A 27,634-nucleotide genomic window follows, 5' to 3' on the forward strand; every position below is an offset into this window, starting at 1 on the left:
TATAAACTGAGGGACATAATAAGTCTTTGAAAAAATTAGTATGCCATATGGTTAAATGTTTGAATTTTATGGCATTTTTATATATATAGCCATTAATATAAAAATAAATTTCAAATTGTCCCGTCACGCGGTGACCTTGTGAATAAAAAACAAAAACTTGACATTTTGACAATTTGCCTATCAACTATTCATTGTTTTACGCGATTTTCAGAAAATAATTATTTTATGCGAACTTACAGTCAAACAGTTTAAAATGTTATGATATCACAAGATCTCACGTCAAATTATAAATTTAGGGGGTAAATTGAGTGAAAATGACAATTTTGAGTTTTTATTTAAATATTTGTGCTTTATTTCTTTAATTAATGATGTAAATGATTTATCTAACTTGACTAGGCTCAATCAAATTTAAGAATTTTGAACTCGAATTTGGTTCGAGTTTAATTGAATTTAAACCTATTTATTTTGAAACGATAAGACTAGAATCTTAAGCTCAATTTTTTATCATTTACGAATTTAAATATAATTAAGAGTCATTTATAACTCTATATTTAAAAAAAGAATTTTATTCTTATATTTTATTATAACATATAATTGCACTTACATTTTTAGAAATATATAGTTTTATTTTCATTTTTTTGCTTCCATTGCACGGTTGTATTGTTCTATCAATTTTTTTTACTTTTTTTTTATTAGAATTACTATTTTGTTTCTTATAATTTTTTAAAATTAATTAATGCATCCATGTATTTAATAATTATTTTTTCTTCATATTTTATCAAAATTAACTAATTTATCCATTTATTTAATAAAAATATATATTTTTTGAGAAATAGTAAAAAATATAGAAAATTGATAGGAAAAGAATATAACATTATTATTTTCCTTTCAGCAGACCATTAAATAACTTGTTTTCCAAACGGAAAAAACAGCTTTAACGGCGAAGGCTTTTGTCTATTTATCTATATATAGAAAAAATAAAGAACAACTGAGCCTTTCGGATCGGGCATATGCTTTGCAGATCCTATTTCCCACTGCACTCTCTTGCACGGCTACGCAACATTTCTCCGTTTTCTTTATTCTATTTTTCCCTTTCCATTTCCATTGGCGCCTTCTCCTTGTAGAATTCTAAAATATAATTCAAATTGCAGGGTTTATTTTATAATTTAACAACATAATTCTCAAAATCTATTTCTATCCACAATGGAATCGATACAGAGCCGAGTAGAATCATGGATCAAGGACCAGAGAGCGAAGATCCTCAAGGTATCTTGGGGTCCGCTGCAGTGGAGGATGAAATGGCCTCCATGGATTAACAGTGACGACAGAGAACAGAAGAAGATTATTCAACAAGAATATGAACGTAGAAGGAAGCAACTCCACGATCTTTGTCTCGCTTTCAAGGCTGAGTCCGTCGCCGATTTGCAGGAAATTCTTTGTTGCATGGTCTTGTCAGAGTGTGTTTACAAGGTAACACTAATTATTTAGTGGGAGAATTTTGGAGAAGAAATTGATGCTATTAGGGCGAAATGGAATTTAGGAAACTTGCATTTTTCAGGAATGGAAATGGTTGCTTAGAATCAGAGTTTTGTATTTTGGTTTTGAAGAATAGAGCTTTACTTTCACTTTCAATACCCAGAACTTTAATTTCCGTAGGCCTTTCCCCTTTTCTTTTATTTTTTCTAAAGTTAGCAAATTCAAATTAAGGTACAGCTGTGTGGTTCTGATCTTACAAACGCTGAAAAAGGAAACATTAGAAACTCGAAATTATGAAATTTTATAACTGATTGTTTATGACAAACTGTCATTTTAATTGCTATTCTCTTTACAATCAACCGAAGATCTGATTTAATTTGGTCCTTTTGGGAGTAAGCAGTATTCGGTTCTGGTGTGAACTGTTGATGGTCGGCGTTTGATTTTGCTAAACTGGCCTTACTAGATGTCTCTATTATTGCAACTCGGTATAGGAGGTTGTTGTTAATTGTAAGCTTTGTTGTTGATCTGTAATTATTGTAGGTTAGGTTATTTGAGTTGAACGGGAGTGGGTTATTACTGGGATTACAATTTATCTCAATGTATGCTTCAGGTTATTTCTTTGTTTTCCTTTTTTTTTTTTTCAAGACGATATTAATAAAACACACTGAAGGACTGTTGGCATCACCAATGTATTCTAGGGGTATACAATATACAAAATCTATCCACAGAATTTATGAAAGTAAAAATTATTAAATGAATGGCTCTAAACATATCGAAGGAAGATTCTATATTTTTACAGGTACTTATTATAGCCAATGAACTTCTAATTGCTCTTCATAAAGTGTTAAATTTGATCTAAGTGTTTTTTGACATGAAACAATCTATTGTAAAAGTTTTGATTGCTAGGAGCTATTGGCTTTTCAATGTGGTGACTGGTCTACTTACAGAAATGAAAAATGTTTTTCATTTACTTATGATGTTTATTCTTCATTACATGATAGAGACCAGCAACTGAAATGGTTCGTGCTGTGAACAAATTTAAGGCCGATTTTGGAGGACAAGTTGTTTCTTTGGAGCGTGTCCAGCCCTCTTCGGATCATGTTCCTCACAGGTTCTTTTGCACTCCTTGCTTAACCCTTCATTAATTGCTGACCAGTTTGTGACTCTATAAATTCTTAGAACTTAGAAGTTGTAATTCCAGGTTGATTAGATTCATTGTTTTAGTAGTTCAAATCATTTGATATCTTCTGCTGCAGAAGTTCAGAATATGGATAATAATCTACAATGGGAATTTTTTTGCTACATATATTACATTCTTACATTCTGAATCCAGTTCATGATGTAGGTTTGGTTTCTAAGCCATGTTAACAACCGCTATATTAGCCTTGATATTAGAAACTTCAAGAGAATTGAATGAGGAATGCGTAAAGCAGTTGATAATAGGATATTGCTTAGACATTCACAGATTTCGAGTTATGCATACTGTGATATTTGATTTAAGATATTTTATCTGATATTCTTAGTTTAGGATATTTTATCTGATATTTATTCTTTACTTTGCATTCATATTATAATTTGGTCGCCTTTTTATTGCTGAAGGTACCTATTGGCAGAAGCAGGCGACACATTATTTGCTTCATTTATTGGGACGAAGCAGTACAAGTAAGTGCTATGGAAATTTCATGGTTCTGCTTTCCATGTTATTTATGACGTTTAAAAATGTGATTCTTTCCCTTTTCTATCTAATTTTATTATCAGGGATGTTGTGACCGATGTAAATATACTGCAAGGTGCTATATTTCATGAAGATGCCATGGTTGCTACCCAGATGGAAGCTCTTGAATCATCACAATGTGAAAGCCAAAAGGCAAATGGGGAAGGTCAACGGCACCCCCTCGAACCAAAGCCTAAGCAAATGAAAGATCAGCCTAAGCCTGCTGCTCATCGAGTAAGATAGCTTTTTCATTTTTGCTATCCTTTTGAATATGCTGTTCTTATATATGTCAATAAATCTTTGACTATTTTGTCTGTATTATGCTTTGCATTTATGTTCCTCCAGCCAAATTCCATTGTATCTGCCCGTTTAATTTTAAGTAATTTTCTTAGGGTTTCTTGGCTCGTGCTGAAGGGATACCTGCTTTAGAGTTGTACAGGCTTGCCAAAAAAAAGAATCGCAAACTTGTATTGTGTGGGCATTCACTTGGTGGAGCAGTAAGTTTGATTAACATCCTTAGCATTATGGAAACCACTCCTTTTTGATTAATGAATTTTTCATTTTCTAATTTTTCTCAATTGTAGGTAGCAGCATTGGCTACACTTGCCATTCTGAGGGTTATTGCTGCGTCCTCTCCATCAAAGGAAGATGAAAAAATTCAGGTTAAATGTATAACATTTTCGCAACCGCCAGTTGGGAATGCTGCTTTAAGAGAGTACGTCTGTTTTCATCTCTATTTCAGAAGTAAAAAATTGAAAGTTTAAATAACTTATTGGTTTGCTCTTTTCTGAAATGTGACAAGTTTAATTTATTATGTCTTTGTTTTTCTTGTTTGCCCCCTTCAGCTATGTGCATGAAAAAGGCTGGCAGCACTATTTTAAGAGCTATTGCATTCCTGAGGATCTGGTGCCCCGAATCCTTTCTCCAGCTTATTTTCATCATTATAATGCGCAACCTTTATCGATGCCTGCTGAGGTTGAAAATAGTAGTCAATCAGTGTCAAAACATCAGCAACGAATAGAAAAATTAAGGGAACAGAAACCAAAGGAGAATGAGGGAGAGCAGTTGGTTCTTGGTTTAGGCCCTGTACGTACTTCTTTTTGGAGACTTTCGAGGCTTGTTCCTTTAGATGGTTTTAGAAGGCAATTGAATAAATATACAGGAAGACAAGGTTTTTCCACAGAGACATCTGTGACAACTAATTGTGGGATATTATCTAGAATTGAGGACGATGTAGCTGAACCTCAGTCTCTTGAAATCCAAGAGGGTTCTGATGGCATATCACTTAAAGTGTTATCCGACACCAATAATGGGCCATCTGATGTAGCAATGGATGGAAAATTGGGCAAAAAAGGCAACGATAAAAATGGAGAGAGAAGAAATTGGTGTGGAGTGCCTTATTTACCTTCATATGTCCCATTTGGGCAGGTAAGAACGTGGACATAGTTTATCTATATTACGATCTGTTTTATTGAAAATGCTAACATTCATGAGAGCTGGAAAATTGGTTGAAACTTGAAAGCAGTAGAAATGTTCACTCCTAGCAGTCAAATGCACAACCTATAATACCTCATACAGGATACTTTTGGCCCAAATGTGTGCCTGAGGGATGTGAGGTGCACATTTATTAGAATGTGTTGCTTGTATGAAAAATAATATTTTCAATTGGCAAATGGTAATAACTGAATGAAAAAGCATCCAGAAATTCAGATCAAATCATAAATACTACAAAAGGGATAACTTCTAAGGCTTGTTCAAGATAACACGTAAAGCTGAAAATCAAAATCTGAAAATTTTAAAGCTAAATTTTGAGTATTGAATAATATAGGTGCTGAAATTTCTAAACTACAAAATTGTTTAAAAACTCAATGACTAAGCATGTTTAGCTCAATTTAAGCTAAAATTATCTTTTTAAACTTAATTGAGGCTTTTAAGTCATTTGTACAAAACCATTATTAAACTTCTAAAAGAATAAAAGCCCTGGAAAGTTGTGCTGAAATGCACTATTGAAAACCACCTAAATACAAAGAAATTGTAGACACATGAGGCCATAGTTGCAAACTCTCGCTCTTATTCTGAACCAATATTGAAGCTTTTAAGTGATTTGTATATAAGCACAATTAACATCTCCAAAATAAGAAGTCCTTAAATTTTAATTTTAAGAGTTGAATTGCACTATCAAAAACCACCTAAATGTAAAGAAATCATAAACAGATAAAGGCCATAATAGTAAACTCTAACTTCTATGCTCAACCTATACGCCAATACTAAAAATTTATTTTATGCACAGAAGACTATGGTAAAAACTATTAGTGACTTATTAGCTGTTGGCTTTTACTGTGCCACATTAATGTATACAAACCCACATTAAAAAAAGGATTAAAACTTGCCTTAAGTTTACTGCAAAACATGAATATTCCAAAATAATTCAAATCCCTAATTTCTAAATTGTGAAAGATTGAAAAAAAGGTTAAAAAAATGTACCCAGAACACAAAAAATTCAAAAATCATAATTTCAGAACATAAACTTTTAAGATTATGTAAAAACATCCAAACAATCTAAATCAGTCTAAATGTCTTATCAATTTTGAAGAGTTCTCAATGGTCTTAAAATGTAATTCAATTTATAATAACCTTGAAGCATAATTTACAATCCAACCAGCATGTTGGTTTTGCCTTCAGTTATGTGCTTTGCTTGAGACAATCAATTCTGTGACAAGTTGCTATGGAGGTTTTGTTTAAAATAATGAGTCTTCTAAATGTATGATGACCCTACAACCTGTGGATCTATCTTTTGTACTCAATATTACAACCTCCATAATGTAACTGAACATGATGTCTTTTAATTATCATGTGACGGTAATGATATCTTATTTGTATCAGCTGTATCTGTTGGGGAGTTCTTCAGTGGAATTACTATCAGGTGCAGAGTACTCAAAATTAACATCGGTAAGAGTTTCCTTCACTCACCAACCTTTTTTTTTCTTCTTAATTCTGGCTGAAATTTAAATATCATGTCATGTACAAATAGCAGAGGGTGGCTTTAGTATAATGGTAAAGCAACTTCATTGACCTGGAGGTCATGAGTTTGATCCATAGTAACAACCAAGAAGCAGCCTCTCTAAAAAGCAGGAGGAAGGCTGCGGACATCAATCCTCCCTAGGGGCCACAAAAAGTGGGATGCTTCATGCATTGGGTCATCCCTTTGTCCTGTACAAATTGCATGATTTATCATAACTTTTCATCTCTCTTTGTAGTGGCTGGAGGTAGTTGATTTTGGGACCTCCCATTTATTTGATTTCTTCTGGCAAAGACATTTTCAGGTCAGATCTGTGATTGCTGAACTAAGGGAACGATTTCAATCACATTCGATGCGATCTTATCGGTTTCGATTTCAGAGGTATTTACTATTGTCTGCTGAAGTTTACCCTTTGTAGTTGTTTGTGTATTTTGTAATTGCTAGGAGTCTAGGTATGTTTTTTTGCTTTCCAATTTGTAACTATCTTTACATGAGCTGGTTGTCTGCTAGTGCCATATTTCCAAAGTCCAATTTGCAAATCTTTCTGACTAGGTTTATTTTACTTTTATACTAGCTTCAACTTTACTTTGATATGACACCAATGGTTGCAACAATAGAACAGGCTTTAGTATGTAACCTGGGTAAATTTAACAATATATACTTGTAATGTTCGAGTATGTTAGCAACAGAAATTTTCAACTACCAGATCTTCCTCTGTCTAACAACAATATTTACTTAAAATTTCTTGTCCTGATACCATCTTTTGGAGGACAATCGAAACTTGAGTAACTGGAGTTTCATGCATCTTCAGTTGCTAGCAGCTTGGAATGGTATCAAGAAGACAATGGTCTCTGCGTGGTGCCTCTTTCTCTGAAAATGCTGCTGCTTCCACCACCTAGGAATGATGTGTTTTGGGAAATTTGTGGTGCCATCAGAATTGCTCTTTTTTTTTTTTCTAGTTTTATTGGTCCTTTGATCAATTGAATGTATCATGCTCATTACTTGTTTTCAAATTATCAGGTCCATTTTTAGTTTTGAAGAGAGGTGTTATCTGTGCAAGGTTGGATTTGAATATGAGATAATGTCCTTATTAGAAATGTAATGAAGGAAGAGATAATTGAGTTGCATTGTCAATTATTTGGAAGAATCTGGGAATTTCTTAAAATAACTGTACCCGCCATATTTAGAATCTTTGGAATAAACTGGGATTTGAGAGTTTGGGTTTTGAAGAATAAACCAGAAATTGAGAGTTTTATTGCTATGTTAATGGCCTAAATTTATAGTGGTAATTTTGTTTCCCTCTTGTCATGAATAGCTCAAACTTCTATTCTTTTTGAAGATGAAAGTGGACATTTTCCATCTGGAACAGGGGGTTTCCTTCTTGTCAATGTTCTTAGTTCTGGTGGAAGACTGGGAAATTACCTCTGAGTCTCTGACTTTATTGCTGCTGTTAGGTTCATAACCATGTCAAACATGGGTATCTTGAACTTTTCATTATGTTTCCATTGTGTAGATGATTCTACTTAGCATCTAATATCTATTAGTGCCTGGAAGGGATGCATTAGGGTAAAGTGCAGCATTGGAGCTCAGAACTGCTAGGTTAGAGAGACTTTAGTTTTTATACTTCTTTTGTTGCAACATTCAACAAATACATCTCTACCTGTTAATATTCACTTGACAGGTGGCCTAGATTGTTTCCTCCCTAAAAATTGTAGGTCTATGACAATAATTCTGTGAAACAATAAATGATCATAAAACTGTTTTCAAATTGTTTTATAGGGAGTTGCATGAGAAGCTACTGAAGTGCATTGAGGTGAGGAGTCCAAATGGCTACTAAATCTGGTTTTGATTACCTGTTCATAGTTTTTAAAAGTGGCATGTTTTTGGTATGTTTCTCATAAATCTTAATTATTACCCATGAATGTACATGCAATGCGTTATTTTCTCCTCCATAGGAATTTTTCCCTTCTCCTGGATCAGTCGTTTAATTATGTGGTGAAAATAGGGCATACTTCTAGAGATTCAAATAGCAAACAAAAGAAATGGTTTTTGGATGATTTGATCATTTTAGGGAAAGAGTTGGATTTCAAACTACTTCTTTCTCTCATAGCTTTTGAAAATCTTTATGCAATTTTGGATAGTGTTTATAAGGTTAAGTAGAATGAAATATTTCTATCCTGCTAATGTGCAGAATCTATGAAATGTGCATGGATGATGGTGCTTCATCATTCCCAGGAATGGAGCAACTGCCTCAGTTTCTGCATTTACAACAGTGGCTTGGCCTTGCAGTAGCAGGTGCTGTAGAGCTTGCTCAGATTGTAGAATTGCCAGTTATTCGCACAGCCACATCTATTGTTCCTCTTGGATGGAGTGGTGTTCCTGGTGAGAAAAATGGAGAACCCTTAAAAGTTGATATCACTGGTTTTGGCTTGCACCTTTGTAACTTGGTTCATGCTCAAGTTAATGGTAACTGGTATTACCCTTTGTCTCCTTTTCCTATTTAATTTTTGATCATCTAATATGATGGCTAATCAGTGTGATTTGAGGGTTATGCACTGCCAATTAACTGCAAATCTGCATTGATAAGTTTGTTTGATATGAAGATATGATAAAGCTTTATTGTCACCTAATGTCCTAATAATCATATTACCATTTCTTTTAGCTGGATCTCTTTGGTCTACATGAACCTAATTCTTTTCTGAATTTGTTTTATTCTCTGTTTGTGCATGCCTCCACCATGTGTATTGTCTCTAAATCCTCTCTTAATGAGGACATACTCTTCATCTCATGCACATTTGTGAATTCAATTACTTGTCAAGTTTCTTTTTTCAAAAACCATTTACTTGTTTAGATATGGTTTTGGATTATATCCAAAATATCATTTTTCATCCACTGGGGGGCATTTACATGTGTGCTACATGAAAGGAATCAGCCATCATCCTCCCTAATCTTCAACTCAACTACCTGATTGGGCCCTACCATATGGACCATTTTCATTCATATCATTTAGTGTGGGGTAGATAGAGTTGCATTTGGATCATTTTATGTCTATGCTTTTGCATATGTGACTTTCTCTGAAGGCTATATGTGTGACTTAATTTTGTGCCTATGCTTATGCATTATGGATCCAGGTGTTCAACTACAGTGGAGTCATTTCCTTCAGTGCCCAGCTACTCTTCGGGGCATGAAGTAAAGCCAGAACTACAAAAGATAAGGGTTTTGGTTGGAGCTCCTCTAAAACGACCACCAAAGCTTCCAATAGTGGCGGATTCCTTTATGCCTGTGTTTCCTTCTATTGGTTCAGATGCTGGTAATCTCAAAAGAGAGCATAGTTTAGGGCATCAAGAGAAATTCCTTCCTGAAGGTTTGAGTGATTTTTGCATTTTTTGTACAAGTGATTTTGCTACTGTCTCTAAGGAGGTCCACCTCAGAACTCGTAGGGTACGATTACTTGGCCTTGAGGTAATTGTATATTCTAATTTCTAAACTGTATTTGCTCTCTAAATATTTGTTTTTCATGTAACTACAACTCTTTTTATTTTTTAGGGTGCTGGTAAAACGTCTCTTTTTAAGGCAATCATGAGTCAAGGCAGACTGACCCATATAACGAATTTTGAGAATATGCATACAGAGGCTAATGTTCAAGAAGGCATTGCTGGTGGTGTATGCTACACTGATTCAGCTGGTGTAAATTTACAGGTACTTTTGCCCTTACATTATGTTGACAGGACGTAATCAGTGCCGTAACTTGATTTCAATTATGCTGAATTTGTTTTGTTAAATAAAGAATAATTCATGTAATTTAATGCCTTTAACAATCAGTACCTAAATTTAAGTAATGGAATGCCATTACATGCAAAGGTTACCACGTTCTTTTTACTTCCACTACCATCCTTGTTGCTACTGTCCATTGTGTACCCTGGCATCTGCCACCAGTACCCAGCAACCAAGACCACTGCCAACCCCACTGTTGCCATTGCCACAACCACATATAAACTAAACATAGAAATTGTCATTATTAACTTGCAATAATTTCAACCAGACATAAGAATGGAGTGGTGATTATATTTCACTTCATTGCATTCTACTCCAATTATATTCTTGAACGTGTACCATTTTGTTACATCCTACCATACATACCTTGATACATCCCTTTTTCTGATATATGCTGAACAGCAGTGTAGAGGGTGCACATCATTTATAGAATTGCACTGGCTTTCTTCCTAATGACAGTTGTTCGACAGTTTATGTTAGAATGTTCCATCTTTGTCTTAGGGAAGTAAATGTTATGCAATTTTACCCTTAGGAATATAGATACTCCGCCAGAGATTGCAAGTTTACACCGTTGATGCAGGTTAAAAGGAGAGAGATGACAATAGGGCATTTGATGGGAACACATTGAATTCTTAGGCTTTTCATTTCATTTTTTTTTCTTTTTGGAAATAAGAAATGGTTAATAATTTTGGTTTTTGAATAATCATTTCTATTGTGTATTGTTAATTTTATCTCTATTTCCTTTTTTTTTTCAGCTCACCAAATTATTTTTAAGGTCTTTTTACCCTTTGCTTTGTCTCTGTTATGTGTATTGCAGGAGCTGAATATGGAGGCCTTTCGTTTCAGGGATGAACTGTGGATGGGAATTCGTGATCTTACTAGGAAAACAGATTTGATTATTCTTGTGCATAACATGTCGCATAAGATTCCTCGAAGTAATAACTCAAATGCATCACTGCAACAGCCAGTCCTTTCAGTTCTTCTAGACGAGGCTAAAGCTCTTGGAATTCCTTGGGTTCTTGCCATAACAAATAAGTTCTCTGTTAGTGCACACCAACAAAAGGCAGCAATTGATGCTGTTTTGCAGGCATATCAAGCATCTCAAAGCACCACAGAAGTTGTGAATTCCTGTCCTTATGTTATCCACAGTGCTGCAGCCAGTGCTTCTTTGTCATTGGCTGCAACTGAGAGAGATTCTGGTGGGGTTGCCCAAAAACTTATTTTTGCACCAGTTAATCTTGTTCGGAGGTCCTTTCAGAGGAGAGACACCATTTTTCCCGTTGAGGGTGTGAACTCCCTTTGTCAACTTGTTCACCGTGTGTTGCAGAGTCACGAGGAGGCCTCTTTACAGGTAGAAAGACTTAATCAAGTATGGTTCTGAAGATATATTATCGTTGACTTGGTATATGTTAAGTAGATAAGGTGGGTAAGGAGGTATTATGACCTACCTCTAATCACAAAACATGATTTAAAAAGAACGAGGTTTTTTTGTTGGATGTCCTATTAAAATCTGAATTTCAAATAAAATACGGTAATTTTGATTTTATTCAAACACACGATTGAGTGATTTATGTTACAAATTGAAGTTAAAAGTGATTGGTTTAGCTATTAAGTCTACCGATCACTGATAGAGCCTGAAATACTTGAAGCAGATAGTATTTGATAATAAAGGAATGAATTTAAATTTCTCTAACAAAAAGAGTTGCACGTGTTATTATGTATGCTGCAGATGAGAAAACTTTTTGTGTATGCTGCAAAGCTCTCGTGTTTTTCATACAGGTCCATAAAGAGATATTGAATCTTATGTGTTTTTTTGTTTGATTCAAGGAACTAGCTAGAGATAGACTTTTGGCAGAGCTGGCACGGGAGACTGCAATGGCAATCGATGCAAATCGAGAGTCTCAAGCTAAGGCATCTTCGCTGACAGCTGCAGCTGTGGGTGCTTCTCTTGGGGCTGGTGTCGGACTTGTCTTGGCCGTTGTCATGGGTGCCGCCTCTGCTTTACGGAAGCCCTGAGTATTTTTCTTTCACCATTGAGTCACCAATGCATGTTTTAGATGTCGGAAGCCCTGAGTATTTTTCTTTCACCATTGAGTCAACAATGCATGTTTTAGATGTTGAACTCGCCTAGCTGATGTACATCATATTTTCTCAGTAGTTTAGATGTGTGGATAGCTACTGGTAAGCCATTTATTTATTCAATTCTCTCTGTAAATTCACTGCGAGCTTGAGATGCTTGCTTGAATTCTCCTATGTATTATAAGAATCTCATCAATGGTTATTATGATACAGTCTTTACCCATGATTTGAGAGGCAAATGCTTTTGTTAGATGTGTGAGGGAGGAGAGTTTATAGATGCAAGTACTGTATGTATAAATAGATTAAACATTTTAAATAGTTTTCAAGAACAAGGGATGTTTATCTACTTTGATGTTCGAATCCCCTCTTTACATAAAAAGGTTTGAAGATAATATTGCCAATTCTTAACCCCCACAAATCAAAAATGAAGATAACACAATTCCAAAGAGGTCAATGTATAACTTCTATCGTATATTTAAATCGAAATTGAAAATACTCAAATGATCAGCACCAATTATCGACAACAAGAAGGTGGACAAGATTGAAAGAACAGAGATCATGTAGAGCAGCATGAAAAACTACTTTGCTTAGCTCCATCTTTAACGAGACTGACTCGATTGACAGTCAACTCGGCCTTGTATGAATCAGAGTTGAGAATTTTCCGGCTCACATTTTTATAGATCTCGCGGATTACGACTTCAAAAGCAGTCTGAACATTAGTAGAATCAAGGGCTGATGTTTCCATGAAGAACAAACTTTCTTCTTCTGCAAGGCTTTTGCCTTCCTCTACGCTCACTTCTCTAATATTCTCCAGATCACACTTGTTCCCTACGAGCATTCTTGCCACTGCAGTATCACAATGAGCTGCAAGATTATTTAAAACAAAGTCAAACTCGGTGATTCTGAAAAATGAAAAAACCGCAAACTAAAATACTTGTCAGCCTGAAAATTTTCCTTTAGGGCTTGTTTGGTGTAAATGAGCTGTACAAAAGAATTTCATGTTTTCGTGTTTGGGTGTGAAGGAAAATTTTTATTTCACCCCCATGAATCTAATTTTATGGAATTCAAAGCAACCACAACAAATTTCATTGCTTATAGATGAATTTCATATTTCAGATTCATTCATGTGAAACAAGAACAGGGAGCTAAAACTGCGTAGGTGCAGAGCATGAAATGCTATTAGGTTCCAGAAACTCAGAATTCTTATGGTGTAACGTGCAGCAAGGAAATAACTCTCTTTAAAAAATCAAACTTCTACAAATTTATAAAGAGTTAACTGTACTAGATTGCTATTTCAAAAATTTCATGGATCAAAGGATGAGACAGATGTTTCCAGTTCAATGGTTATGGCAAACACTGGTTAGCTCAGTTCAATTAAACCCTGATTTCAGAATTGGCACTGGCTTGACGAATTCTACGGTAAAAGTATCTGTCTAGAACTACATTCTCTATGAGGTCAAGCACATTAAACCTCTCAAATACTGAACGAAAATGAGAAAAAAAAAAAAAAAAGAAATTCCAATCAGCTAACTATTGATATTGGATAACTAATTACGTAATAACATGAATGCTGTTTTTGGTTTGGTCAATGTCTACTTATACATTAGGAATCATTTTAAGCAATTCCCAGTATTGGAACTGAACAATAATCCATCATGAAAATTCAGCAGATAATTTCTTTATTTGGTTTCTAAAAAACTAAAGAGAGAAAAATAATTTTTTAAATGAATTTTATGCAATTGCAAACTATTTAACAAGAAGTCCTCCTAATGTCAGTTTCATCCTGTATAATTCCCAAATCTTCATTTACTCTATTTCCTTTACTATCTTCAGCTAATAAAGAAAATGTAGGCCATAGATTTCTAATAAAGAAATCAATCACAAAGTTATTTACAAATATAGTTCAGTTATCAATTCAAAAACATAAACAAAAATAAAAATAGGCACCCAAACTAGCAAATAGTTAGCCAATAATGAGCTTATCAAGAGCAAAACCAATATTTCTCCACTATCTAAGCAAGCATACAGAAAAAGCAACAAAAGAAGAGAAAATAGTTACTTACTACTAAGCTCCTCAAGCCATCTTTTGACACTATCAAAGCTTGTTCTTCTAGTAATATCATAAACAATTAAGGCCCCAACAGCACCTCTATAGTAGGCAGAAGTAACAGCCCTAAATCTTTCTTGACCAGCAGTATCCCAGATCTGTGCTTTAATTTCTTTACCATCAATATCTACCACTTGGGTCTGAAATTCTACACCAATTGTGGCCTTAGAATTGCTGTCAAACTCATTTCTAGCAAATCTTGATAGTAAATTAGATTTCCCTACTGCAGAATCACCTATTAGTACTATTTTAAACAAATACTCTTCACCTCCTTCTCCCTGTTGAGCCTTACCCATTGCAATGTGTTCTCTTGATGTGACTTTGGTTTGTGTGAGGATTTGTGGGATTAAATGATAATGGGTATGCGTGTGAATGTGATTGTGAAGTAGGGTTTTAGAGAAAAGGAAAAGTGGTGGCACAGACAGCTGCGTAATTGGCGGGGTTTTTCTGTAAGGAAATTTGGTGGTTGCTTTGACTCTGTTTAGTTGGGCGAGTCTTATAGTTACACTTCATACCAGTGGCTATCTTTCGGCTAAGGCTCTGTTTGTTTTCTCGAGAAATATCTCTTCATTTCATTCTTTTTATTATTATTATTATTATTATTTACAAATAGGGTGTAAACTGTAAATGGATACATTGATAAAAGAAATGTTTACTGAAACTTAACATATTTCTCTAAATTAAACTCCTATTTTCAAAAAAAAAAAATCTAAATTAAATTCTTCTTTGAAATATTCTGATTTATGCATTCAAAAGTTATTTGTCAATACTCAATAATTTTTCATTTTTATTGAGGAAAATTTTAGGACTCACCAGTCACAAGATCAAACCCTAACAACTCTCAGAATGGATTTTGTCACCCTAAATTCTTTTCTATTCTTGATTTTTTTTTTATTTTTAAGTATAAAGTATTTATATGTACAGGTAATTTGTTTAGTGTTAGAAAGAAATTTGGATAAAATAAAAAAGTAAATTTAACAGTTGGATTATTTATGCATATGTACAAAATTAAATTTTAAAAAAAAAATTACATCATGTTAAATCTTTTATTACACTCCTAAATCCTCAACGTAATTGGTGTTTGTTAAAAGTTAGAAATTTTTTGTTTATGATTGTTTAATTTCCCAACCCATCAAAAGTTAAGCTCTTGGATTCTTTTGACAATTGAATTTTTTTTTTTTAGCTAAAAAAAAAGAAGGAATTACTAGGTATGTTGGGCATAGTCTCGTTGGCTTGGACCACTGGTCAGGTGTTGACATTCTGATTTAAAACGCCTGATAGGGAGCACTACCCCTGAGCATTGATGAAACACGTTGCCTCTTCCTGTAAGATCTTAGCATTGTGTTTCTCAGCCCACTACAGTAGAGCCTAGCCAAAGCAGCCCACTCGAATTAGTTGAGAATTGAAACATTGTGTCTTTTAATAGCATCATCACATAGGTATTTATTTAACTAGGCCCATTTTCGTAATTTGGCCTGAATTTTCCTACCTAGATTCATCATTTCTAATAACCAAGATTGTTGAAATCAACCTCCTGAATTAATAGGTCTGCTATTTTCTTTAATTTCTCTTCTACTCTTGGTTGGATGAAAATCTAAATATTCATAAATGCTTTTGTCAATTAAAAATCAGTAAATGATCTTTAATTATTAGTTGTAGCATATAAGATAGTTTTGGAATCAAATTATTATACTATTGAGTAAAGAGTAAACGCATTTAGCTCAGTTTATTCGGTTTAAAATTAGTTCGATTTATTTTTCAATTAAACTGTTATGTTGATTATGTTTTCTTTAATATACATTTTTATATTTGATATATTTAATTTTTAATAATGAAACAAATTAAACTTTATGAATTAAAAGCAAATTTTAAAGTGCAAAAATTGAATAATTTTTTGATACATGATGTCAAATTATGATATTTGTATTATGTCTCGAGGGTGGAATAAATTCTGGAATTTTTTTTTTTTAAATCAGAATCTTGTAATAATTAACATAAATAAATAGTAGCTCTCTTATTGAAAAATTAATCAGAGATTATCTATTTTCTTTTGATTAAAATCCATACATAAAAATATAAATACTTACTCATGGCAAACACCTGGATTAAATCAATCTGAAATTACTTATTTTAAAACCATTTATCATTTACATCGAATATTATATGTTAAATATAATAATAGAAACTTCCAAACATAAATTGTAACAATTTAAATATATTCTTGAAAAAACAATTTAAATATAATAATTTTGAAGTGATTCATCATTTAAACCAATTACTAAATTTCAAATGAGCTGGTTCTAATTGGTTTTTTAATCATTGAACCCAATTTTTTACTTTTTCCGTTCTTTTCATCAATCAAACTGGACTAATAGTTAATATATTCATGAGCAAACCAATCTAATTGGCCGGTCAGATTTGATCGGCTCAAATTCATTACTAACTCATGATCAAATTAATTGAAGATAAATGATTAGTAAAAGCACACTACCGTAAATACTTATCACATTTAAAAATATACCATATTCTAAAATACTTATTACATTTGTGATTTCAAAGAATATTATTTTTTTTTTCATATTTACCCTCTGTATATGATTAACAATTATTGTTTAAATTTGATATTTGGATATATTTAATTAAGGATAATATAATTAATTTACTCAATAATTTATTGTAATTAAGATAAATTTAATATTTTTTTAAAAGACGTAAAAATTTAGGAACTGAGATATTTATAATTATACATCATTTTGTTAACTTCTAGAAACAACCATGGATAGGACCGAAAGAATTTCATGTTTGACAAAATCTATTACTCCATCCTGAAGAGGAGAATTAATAGGTCAACCAAGAGTACCAATTCATCTCGGTGATTTTGTGTGCAAGCTTGTACATAGACATTAGCGTAAGATATGATCATGACTTATTAGATGTTGCCTCTATGAAATACGTATGCTGAATTCGGAAAAATCAATTAAATTGACCAGTTTAATTCGATTTGGTTCAATTTTTTAAAAATTTAGGTTGGCTTCATTTTTAATAAATTAAAATTTTTTGGACTCTATTCTGTTATTATTATTTAGTTAAGGTCAACTTGATTAAATTTAAAACTTAAATTAAAATAATAAAAATATCAAGCTGAACCAACTACTTTGGTTTGGTTTTATAAACAATTTAATTTGATTCTTTTTTCTCTAAAAATATTTGATTTATTTGAATTCTATCGAACCAAACAGACCGAATCCTTATTCATACTCTAATTAACTTACAAAAAAAGGGTAAGAATTTATAATACAATTCGATGACTAAATTTTGAGTAATTAAAGAAAGAAACAAAAATTTAAGATAAAAAATAATAAATTTCCTCCATTTAAATATTGCCAAGCTGAGATCAGGTTTAATCGAGACATCAAATACAGCTGTAGAAGGAAATAAAAAAAGGGGTTATGCTTGAATTAATCCCATGTTGCCAATATAATCCATTACACTAATCATGATTTCATCTTTTAAAAAAATTTGAGAGAGAGAGAGAGAGAGAGAGCACGGATGATAATTCATCCAAAGACTTTCTAGAAAGTAGAAACATCCCTGTCCTCCACTTGCTGTTCATTGTCTTAAGTGACGAGCTATTTTAAATATTACTGTATTAAGTCAACAATTTCCGCTTGCATATCCCCACTTGCACTGACATTAAGAGGAGACCACCTTTACTAGCATATGCACCTTCATCTTCATCTCTGAATATTGCATTACAGACACACCATGACTCTTCCTCTTCCTCTTCCTCTTCTTTACACAACTCTTCTTCTCATCATATTATCTCTGTGCACCACCAACTGCAATGGTCAAGACCCTTTAGGTAATTTATGCAATGATCAACAAACTAATAATAAAACTACCATCCAAAATATCAACCACTTAATAACCGAGCTAGTTTCAAAAGCTTCTTCTTCCGGTTACTTCACCACCACCTCCGGCCAAGGCCAAGATAAAATATACGGCCTAGCGCAATGCAGAGGTGATGTTAGCACCGACGACTGCTCCGGCTGCCTCCGTGACGCTGCCAAAGAAATCGGCCAGCGCTGTCCGAATCAAGTTGATGCAAGAATTTGGTATGACTATTGCTTTTTAAGGTATAGCAATATAGATTTTATCGGAAAGCTTGATACTTCTTATGCTCTTTTTTACTTTAACGTTGAAAATGTTACGGTGATAGACCCTGAAGCTTTTAACCAAAAATTGGGGAATTTGATTGATGAAATTAGATCAGAAGCTGTAAAGGAAAAGAATAAAGGGATTGGTAAAGGGGAGACAAAGTTGACACCTTTGGTTACACTTTATGCATTAGCGCAATGTACAAGAGACTTGGCTGTTGTAGACTGTGCGCAGTGTATAGCCATTGCCGTCGGTAATTTCCCTAACTTCTGTAACAACAGAAAGGGTTGCAGAGCTATTTACAGTAACTGTTATGTCCGATATGAGCTCTATCCATTTTTCTTTCCTCTCGATTCATCTAATAATTCTTCATCTGTTGGTAATTGGGTTGTACAGGTTTATCCTTGAATTGGAATGTTCATTACCAGAAGCTCCGTTGAGCTATAAATTAATAATACTTGTTGTAAGAAAAAAAAAATTTCTGCAATTTGCATGCGTGTTATGGATTAATATATACAATAAAGATATATTAATATTTCTATATATATTTGTTGGTTTAGAAGAGCAGAAAATTAAGGAAGAGAAGGAAATTCTGCAGAAAAAGAAAAAGCTGCAGATTTTGTGAGTGTGAAGAAACAATTAATTTCTTATTAATTCCATTACAGCATAATGTAAACATTTATAGTAGAGCTAGTCTAAAGTTTGTTCACCAACCTTCCATAAGTCAAGGAAGGTTGTTCACCAAACCTACCTAAAAGCAAGGTAGTTCACCTACCTCTTGATTTCAACAAAATACAACAAAATCTAAATGACTTTAACAAAATACCTCCAAAAATTGTCAACAACACTTGCATCAATAGCTATAGCTGTAACTTTAACACTCCTCCTTGATGCAAGAGTTGAGACAAACACCAAGTCTATTCCTAAGAAATTCAAATCTTGGTTTTTGCAATGCCTTGGTGAAAATATCTGCTGTTTGGTCTTCAGAATTGCAATGAATAATCTGAATTTCATTTTCCTTTTCAGCTTCACGAATTGCATGATACTTGATTTTGATATGCTTGGTTTTTCCATGGAAGATTGGATTTTTAACCATAGCAACAGCTGATTTGTTGTCACAAAGTATTTTAGTTGGATTTTCTTGCTGAAAATTCAGATCAACTAATACCTTTCTCAACCATATAGCTTGGTTTACAGCAGCAGATGCTGCAACATACTCTGCTTTTGCAGTTGATTGAGCAACTGAAGCTTGCTTTCTTGTTCCCCAGCAAATGACAGCAGAACCAAGTGAAAAACAAAAACCAGTAGTGCTCTTCATATCGTCCAATGAACCAGCCCAATCACTGTCTGAGAACCCCAACAACTTCACACCATTTAATCTTCTATAAAACAAACCAAATTCAGCAGTTCCTCGCACATATCTCAGAACTCGTTTGGCTGCTGTAAGATGGTTTTCAGTTGGAGAATTCATGAATCTCGACAGTAAATTTGTTGCAAACATGATATCTGGTCTTGTTACAGATAAATACAGCAAAGAACCAACCATGCTCCTATAAGTTGAAGCATCTATAGAGTGAGAACCATCATCCTTTTGCAATTTTATTCCATGGGCTGTAGGTGTACTCACTGGTTTGCATTTGCTAAGTTCAAACCTTTTAAGCAGCTCCCAAGCAAATTTCTTTTGTGAAATAAAAATCCCTTGCTCATCTTGAGCAATTTCAATCCCAAGGAAATAGCACATTAAGCCAAGATCATTCATCTCAAAAACCTGCTGCATCTTCAATCTGAATTCTTGAATTAATTGTAAATTGTTACCTGTGACAAGTAGATCGTCAACATACACAGAAACGATAAGCACATCACTTCCTTGTTGAGTTACGTAAAGTGTTGCCTCATTCAAGCTTCGTTTAAAACCCAAATTCAGCAAGTAATGATCAATCTTGGCATACCAGGCCCTTGGGGCCTGTTTTAAACCATAGAGTGCTTTCTTCAACAAACACACTCTATTGCTTCCATCATTAAAACCTTCAGGCTGCTCAATATACACTTCTTCCTTCAAAGAACCATTTAAGAAAGCTGATTTCACATCCAATTGAAAGACTTGCCAACCTTCACTTGCTGCTAGTGCCAAAATCAATCTGATAGTGTCAAATCTTGCAACTGGTGCAAAGGTTTCTGTAAAATCAACCCCTTGCTGTTGAGCGTAGCCTTTAACAACATATCTTGCTTTGTGCTTATTGATGGAGCCATCAGAATTTAATTTCAATTTGAATACCCATTTAGTTCCAATTACATGCTTATTCAATGGTCTAGGAACTAAAATCCATGTTTCGTTCTTCATAATCATCTTCAACTCCTCCTCCATGGCAGCTCTCCACTCAGGCAATTTTAAGGCTTCATCCACCTGAGTTGGTTCAAGTGAGACAACATTACATCTGCTGTAAATTTCCTCTAGGGATCTAGTTCCTCTAATTGCATAATCATCTTCATTTGATTCTTCTTCATTGTCAACTGGAAGTTCTTGCTCTTGCTGAAAATCAAGAATTGATTTAGAATTTTCTGGTTCCATTTTACTCCAATCCCATTCACCTTTCTCATCGAATTTGACACTCCTGTTGACATACACCTGTTTAGTAACATGATTCAAAATTCTGTAGGCTTTGGATTCACTGCTATAGCCTACTAAAATTCCTTTTTCAGCTCATTGATCCAATTTCCCTCTTTTTGCATTTGGAATAAATGAATAACATATGCTTCCAAAGATTTTGAGATGACCAACCGATGGTGTAACTCCAAACCAGCTTTCGAAAGGAGTTTTTCCATCAATAGCTTTGGTTGGAAGCCGATTTTGAAGATATACAGCAGTGTTTACAGCTTCAGCCCAAAGAACTTTGGGTAGATTTTTCTCAAACAAGAGACATCTCGCCATATTCATCACAGATCGATTCTTTCTTTCACTTACACCATTTTGTTGAGGTGTGTAAGCTACTGTTAATTGATGGTGAATGCCAGCTTCTTGCAAATATTGCTTGAATTGATTGGATGTAAATTCAGCCCCATTATCAGATCTTAAAATCTTGATTGGGGAGCCAGCTTGATTCTCTACCATTGATTTAAACTTTAAGAACATTTTGAAAACTTCAGATTTGAATTGGAGGAAATATACCCAGCAGAATCTGGTGTAGTCATCAATAAACAATAGAAAATACTTGCTGCCATTGTAAGATGAGACACTCATAGGGCCACACACATCAGTGTGTATTAATTCAAGTTTCATAGAAGCTCTCCATGCTTGATCAGATGGAAATGGTGTTTGGCTGAGTTTGCCTAACTGACATATTTCACATATACTGCTGTCTTCTTCAACTATAGATGGCAAATCAGCAACTAACTTCTTGGATTGTAGCAATTTTAATGAATTGAGATTGGTGTGACCAAGTCTCTTATGCCACAAATCAGATTCTTCTTTATGACTCAAGCAAGATTCTTCTTTGAAGTCTCTTAAATTTAGAGGAAAGCTTCTCCGTTTCATTTTGACAGCAAATAACTTTGAGCCAGAAGGATCACTTATTTCACAAGTTTTATCTTTAAATAGCAAACTGTAATTCTTATCCAGCAATTGACCAACCGAAAACAAGCTTTGATTTAGTTCCGGTACGTAAAGAACATCGAAAACAAGCTTTGTACCTGAAGGAGTTTGTACAATCACATCTCCTTTGCCTTTGACATCAACAAGCCTACCATCTCCAAGTCTGACTTTTGAAGAATAGGTTGTATCCAAGCTATCGAAATTCACCAAGTTTGGTGTCATGTGGTTAGTGCAGCCACTATCAACAAGCCATGCTTCTTTAGCTTCAATTGAGACACCACATTTTTCAATTTCATTTACTGCAAATAGTTGTTCTTCATACTTTTCAGAATTTTCGGTGACTTGTGCATGATGATGGGCTTGTGTTTGCTGATTCTGGTTTGTAGAACAAACTTTCTCGGTGTGACCAAATTGCTTACACACCTTACATTGAGCTCCAGGTCTGAACCAGCAGTAGTTCTCAGTGTGGTTTGTTTTTTTGCAATGTGGACAAGGTGGAAATCTGTCCTTCCTCCAATTTTTTCTGAAATTCTTCTTCATTTTTGGTTTTCTGTCAGTTTGCTGGCCTCTTGAACCTCCTTCTTGCATTTTTGTTTTATGAGTCACAACAAGAGCCTTCTCTCCAATGGTTTCTTCTTCCCTATAGGCTTTTCTTTGTTCTACAGCTTGTAGAGCATTTGAAAGCACATTCAAGGATATTTGTGACATGTCCCAAGTTTCTTCAAGAGAAGAAATCTTGGCTTCAAATTTTTCAGGGAGAGTCACGATAACTTTCTCCACAATTCTCTTCTCTTCTAACTCTTCTCCCAACAATCGAATTTGGTTTACAATTTTCATAACTCTATCAACATAATCTTTCACCTTTTCATTTTCCTTCATTTTCAACATTTCAAATTCTTTTCTTAAATTGAATATCTGCATCTGTCTAGTTTTTTCAGATCCATGATACTCAATTTTTAACTTCTCCCAAGCTTCATGTGCTGTCTCACATGTCATAATCTTGGTGAAGATAGGATCTGCAACAGCTGCATGGATATAGGACAGAGCTTTTGGAGCCTTAGCAACCTCTTCTTCATGTTGTCTAATCTGCTGAAGGGTTGGATTTTGATTAAGAGGTGGAGGTACTTTGTTTTCCTCCACATACTGCCATAATGCAAGCCCCTTGAAATAAGCTCTCATCTTCACAGCCCAAACATGATAGTTTTCCCCATTAAACTGAGGTGGTGAAAGAGACATGCTGCTGGAAGCCATTTGAGGAAAAGCAAATAAACAGAAAAACTTCTCAAATTCTGGTTTATTTGGTGGCTTTCTCTATGACTTTCACTCAAACACACACACAGCCCTTTGAGATCAAGGTTGCTCTGATACCACTTGTTGGTTTAGAAGAGCAGAAAATTAAGGAAGAGAAGGAAATTCTGCAGAAAAAGAAAAAGCTGCAGATTTTGTGAGTGTGAAGAAACAATTAATTTCTTATTAATTCCATTACAGCATAATGTAAACATTTATAGTAGAGCTAGTCTAAAGTTTGTTCACCAACCTTCCATAAGTCAAGGAAGGTTGTTCACCAAACCTACCTAAAAGCAAGGTAGTTCACCTACCTCTTGATTTCAACAAAATACAACAAAATCTAAATGACTTTAACAAAATACCTCCAAAAATTATCAACAACACTTGCATCAATAGCTGTAGCTGTAACTTTAACAATATTGTTATCTAATTTTTTTTGAAAAGATATATTATTATCTAATTGAACAATAAAATTATCATAAATTAATATAGTCGCGAACATACAGGAGCATTACCCGTTGACTTTGATTGTAATGATTCGCTGTGTGTGTGCGCGCGTATATAACATCTACTTCTATATGTACACGGGAAGTACTTTACCATCCAAAAAGGTGGGAAAATTGCTTTCCTATGTAATGAAAATATTATGATCTTTAATTATAAAAGCATTTCATTAAATAATTTTCATCAGATTTTTTTGAACTTTCATGTTTCATATTTGTACAGAGGGGAGCCAAAGCTTTTTTTCATAATTCAATTTAATTCTTATTATGTTATATTTATTAATTATTTTTTGGAAAATATTTTTATTTCCTATTAATTCATTAACAGAAAAAAATTTATTGAATTAGTATTTGTACCATAAAATTTTAGAATATCAGTAAAGATACATAAATTAAAAGTATTATTGTACATAAAATTAATTAAATACAATTATTATTTATTCTTTAAAAAAATTTATCCATAACCAAACTCAGTATTATTGCACGTATTTCACTTGAATGGTTTTGTACAATGCGACCAACCATTTATATAAGATCAAGAGAGAGACAAGAATAGGAAATTTCATTATTGTACAATGATATTCTATTATAATGTGAAATTTGGGTCAATAACCATATTAAACTTATAATCTTGTAATTATTGACTCTAATTTTTTTTTTTTTTTTTTGTGGCAAAAGAAGAGCAGAACAAAAAGCAGAAACCTATTTCAAAAAGTCAATGCTACAAGCATCAGCCTAAAGAATCAAAGACAAGGAACTGGGACTAGCTTCCCAAATGAATAAAGAAGATGGGATGACATGCCCCAACTTAGCCAAATGATCAGCAGCAGAATTAGCTTCACAAAACACATAATGGATAGAACACTCCCAATCACGAGTCATCAAGTTCTGAATATCCAAAATAAGAACAGACAAAGGATGAGCAATAGATAACCCTGAATTCACCAGCCTAACAACCTCTAAACAATTAAACTCAACAACAACCTTACGGAAACCACAGTCCCAAGCAAGAATAACCCCTGTCCGAATTGAGGACAACTCACCAACTAAAATAGTAGAGTGACCAATATTAAGAGAATAGCCTCTAAGCCACCTCCCCAAGCAATCACGGAACACATCACCACTACTAGTCAACCCCGGATTAGTAAGACTACTACCGTTACAATTTAACTTCAACCAACTCTCCTGAAGCTTAACCTAAGCCACACAAAATTGCCTACTAACTCTAGCCGAAGAAACAGCAAGAGTAGAAGAATTCACAATATCCAAAGCTACTTTAAAAATACAACGATTTAAAGCAGAAACAACAAGAAGTTCATTTTGAAAAACATACAAGTTTCTCGCTTTCCAAACCCACCAAATAGCAGCTAAAAATCAATGATGCCAGGAGATACCAAAGGGACCAGGCATGTGCAAGAATAAATTTAAACGCAACCACAACACAACATCATCCACCCCAAAAAAATTAGGAGGCAAACTCCACTGCTACCACCATTCCCACACCACAACAAAATCACGAAAAAGATGCAACAGAAACTCCACCTCCATAGAACATAAATTACATAGACTAGAAAGCGTTATATCTCTCTGAAACCGAAAAGAATTAGTCGGCAAATGGCTATACAGAATCAGCCAAAGGAAATATCTCAATTTAGGCAAACTATCAATAGACCAAATCCATGAGAAAAAAAAAACAAAATCAATACCAACATGCACCTCCTCCAATAATAAAGATAAATAGGCTGTTTTAACAGAATACTCATCATTAGAAGAAAAAATTCACAAAATGAAATCCTGAATAGAAGTAACGAAAAGAAAGAGGAACCGTATAAATTAAGCACTTAATATCATCAGGAAGACAAATACGTAACACAGAAAGATTCTAAGAACCATTATGAATAAGATTGCCACCGAAGATGCTCCTCACCCCTATAAATAGACTCTACCAAATCCACCAAAGGACCCACAGGCAACCAAGAATCATACCATAAACTAATTAGTCGACCATCCCCTACCCGTCAAGAAACATGAGACTGAAGATAATGGAAATTACGAATAATCTCCTTCCAAGTACAAGAATCACAACCCTACAAGACTGGAAGAAAAGAGCAACCATGACAAAATTTATGTATCAAAACATGGACCCAAGGAGCCGAGTCATGCATAAAAATCTTCTAACCCCAACTTACCCAACATAGTAACATTAAACAATCGGGCACTCTGGAAATCAAACCCCCAAACTTTTTAGGCTTAATAAGCCAATTTCATCCAACCAAATGCATCTTACGATGCTCCACCATAGACCCCTAACAGAAATTACGAGACAACTTATCAATAGTCTCACAAATAGAAGAAGGTAACCATACAGTTTGCATAGTATAAACAGGTGAAGAAGAAACATAAGATTCAATAAGAACTTCCTCACCGGTAGGTCTAAGAAAATGGGACCTCCAATTTGCCAAACAAACCTCCACCTTCTGAATAATGTCCTGATACAGCGCCACAGAAGACCGCCCATAAAATAAAGGAACCCCTAGATACTTGTCTAAATATCCATATATGCTTTTGTCAATTAAAAATCTGTAAATGATCTTTAATTATTAGTTATAGAATATAAGATAGTTTTGGAATCAAACTATTGTACTATTGAGTAAAGAGTAAGTGCATTTAATTCAGTTTATTCGGTTTAAAATTAGTTCGATTTATTTTTCAATTAAACTGTTATGTTGATTCTGTTTTCTTTAATATACATTTTTATATTTGATATATTTAATTTTTAATAATGAAACAAATTAAACTTTATGGTTTAAAAGCAAATTTTAAAGTGCAAAAATTGAATAATTTTTTCATACATGATATCAAATTATGATATTTGTATTCTCTCTCGAGGGTGGAATAAATTCTGGAATTTTTAAAAAAAATCAGAATCTTGTAATAATTAACATAAATAAATAGTAGCTCTCTTATTGAAAAATTAATCAGAGATTATCTATTTTCTTTTGATTAAAATCCATACATAAAAATATAAATATTGACCCATGGCAAACACCTGGGTTAAATCAATCTGAAACTACTTATTTTAAAACCATTTATCATTTACATCAAATATTATATGTTAAATATAATAATAGAAATATCCAACATAAATTGTAACAATTTAAATATATTGTTGAAAAAAAAATTTAAATATAATAATTTTCAAGTGATTCATCATTTAAACCAATTATTAATTTTCAGATGAGCTGGTTCTAATTGGTTTTTTAATCATTGAACCCAATTTTTTACTTTTTCCGTTCTTTTCATCAATCAAACTGGACCAATAGTCAATATGTTCATGAGCTAACCAATTGGCCGGTCAGATTTGATTGGCTCAAATTTGATTACTAACTCATGATCAAATTAATTGAAGATAAATGATTAGTTAAATCACGTTGCTACATTCGGTTCTTAAATACTTATCACATTTGAAAAGATATTATATTCTAAAATACTTATTACATTTGTGATTTTAAAAAGTATTAACTTTTTTTTTCATATTTACCCTCTGTATATGATCAATAATTATTGTTTAAATTTAGTGTTTGGATATATTTAATTAAGGGTAATATAATCAATTTACTCAATAATTTATTGTAATTAAGACAAACTTAATAATTTTTTTAGAATACGTGAAATTTCAAATGTGATAAGTATTAAGAAATTGAGATAATAATAATTATATATCCTTTTGTTAACTTTTGGAAACAACCATGGATAGGAATGAAAGAATTTCATGTTTGACAAAATCTATTACTCCATCCTGAAGAGGAGAATTAATAGGTCAACCAAGAGTACCAATTCATCTCGGTGATTTTGTGTGCAAGCTTGTACATAGACATTAGCGTAAGATATGATCATGACTTATTAGGTGTTGCCTTTATGAAATACG

At 33.6% G+C, this 27,634-nt stretch overlaps 2 protein-coding genes and 1 pseudogene across 3 annotated transcripts; 2 read left to right on the top strand and 1 right to left on the bottom strand.

The window, feature by feature from the left end:
* Positions 1 to 982: 982 nt before the first annotated feature.
* On the top strand, positions 983 to 12,285 carry LOC105644349 (lipase class 3 family protein). Of its 2 annotated transcripts, none has more exons than XM_089719762.1 (14): positions 983 to 1,470; positions 2,478 to 2,587; positions 3,076 to 3,138; positions 3,235 to 3,424; positions 3,583 to 3,687; positions 3,775 to 3,905; positions 4,036 to 4,618; positions 6,074 to 6,139; positions 6,448 to 6,590; positions 8,401 to 8,682; positions 9,341 to 9,671; positions 9,756 to 9,908; positions 10,801 to 11,334; positions 11,811 to 12,285. In XM_089719762.1, exons 1-14 carry the CDS (start codon positions 1,204 to 1,206, stop codon positions 11,997 to 11,999), a joined length of 3,147 nt encoding a protein of 1,048 aa, XP_089575888.1. In that variant the 5' UTR covers positions 983 to 1,203; the 3' UTR covers positions 12,000 to 12,285. The 2 variants fall into 2 exon arrangements, with proteins under 2 accessions (XP_089575888.1, XP_089575889.1); XM_089719763.1 differs by having other exon boundaries at positions 6,514 to 6,590.
* A 208-nt stretch (positions 12,286 to 12,493) lies between these two features.
* RABA5B (RAB GTPase homolog A5B) lies at positions 12,494 to 14,661 on the bottom strand. The gene is made up of 2 exons (XM_012229648.4): positions 14,126 to 14,661; positions 12,494 to 12,926 (listed from the first exon to the last, which is right to left on the bottom strand). Exons 1-2 carry the CDS (start codon positions 14,463 to 14,465, stop codon positions 12,619 to 12,621), a joined length of 648 nt encoding a protein of 215 aa, XP_012085038.1. The 5' UTR covers positions 14,466 to 14,661; the 3' UTR covers positions 12,494 to 12,618.
* Positions 14,662 to 17,830: 3,169 nt separating this feature from the next.
* LOC110008632 (cysteine-rich repeat secretory protein 55 pseudogene) lies at positions 17,831 to 18,870 on the top strand (annotated as a pseudogene).
* Positions 18,871 to 27,634: the final 8,764 nt, after the last annotated feature.

This window comes from Jatropha curcas, chromosome 3 (assembly GCF_041381405.1).
Source record: "Jatropha curcas cultivar XTBG-Jc1 chromosome 3, XTBG_Jcur_1.0, whole genome shotgun sequence".
Taxonomy (NCBI): Eukaryota; Viridiplantae; Streptophyta; class Magnoliopsida; order Malpighiales; family Euphorbiaceae; genus Jatropha; species Jatropha curcas.

Bases quoted from the DNA above. Each gene is read 5' to 3' on its own strand.
- RABA5B (XM_012229648.4), bottom strand. From the start codon at position 14,465: ATGGGTAAGGCTCAACAGGGAGAAGGAGGTGAAGAGTATTTGTTTAAA. The intron at 12,927-14,125 runs GTAAGTAACTAT...ATAATCTTGCAG, and splicing joins ATGGCTTGAGGAGCTTAGTA to CTCATTGTGATACTGCAGTG.
- LOC105644349 (XM_089719762.1), top strand. From the start codon at position 1,204: ATGGAATCGATACAGAGCCGAGTAGAATCATGGATCAAGGACCAGAGA. The intron at 3,425-3,582 runs GTAAGATAGCTT...TAATTTTCTTAG, and splicing joins CTAAGCCTGCTGCTCATCGA to GGTTTCTTGGCTCGTGCTGA. The intron at 6,140-6,447 runs GTAAGAGTTTCC...CTCTCTTTGTAG, and splicing joins AGTACTCAAAATTAACATCG to TGGCTGGAGGTAGTTGATTT.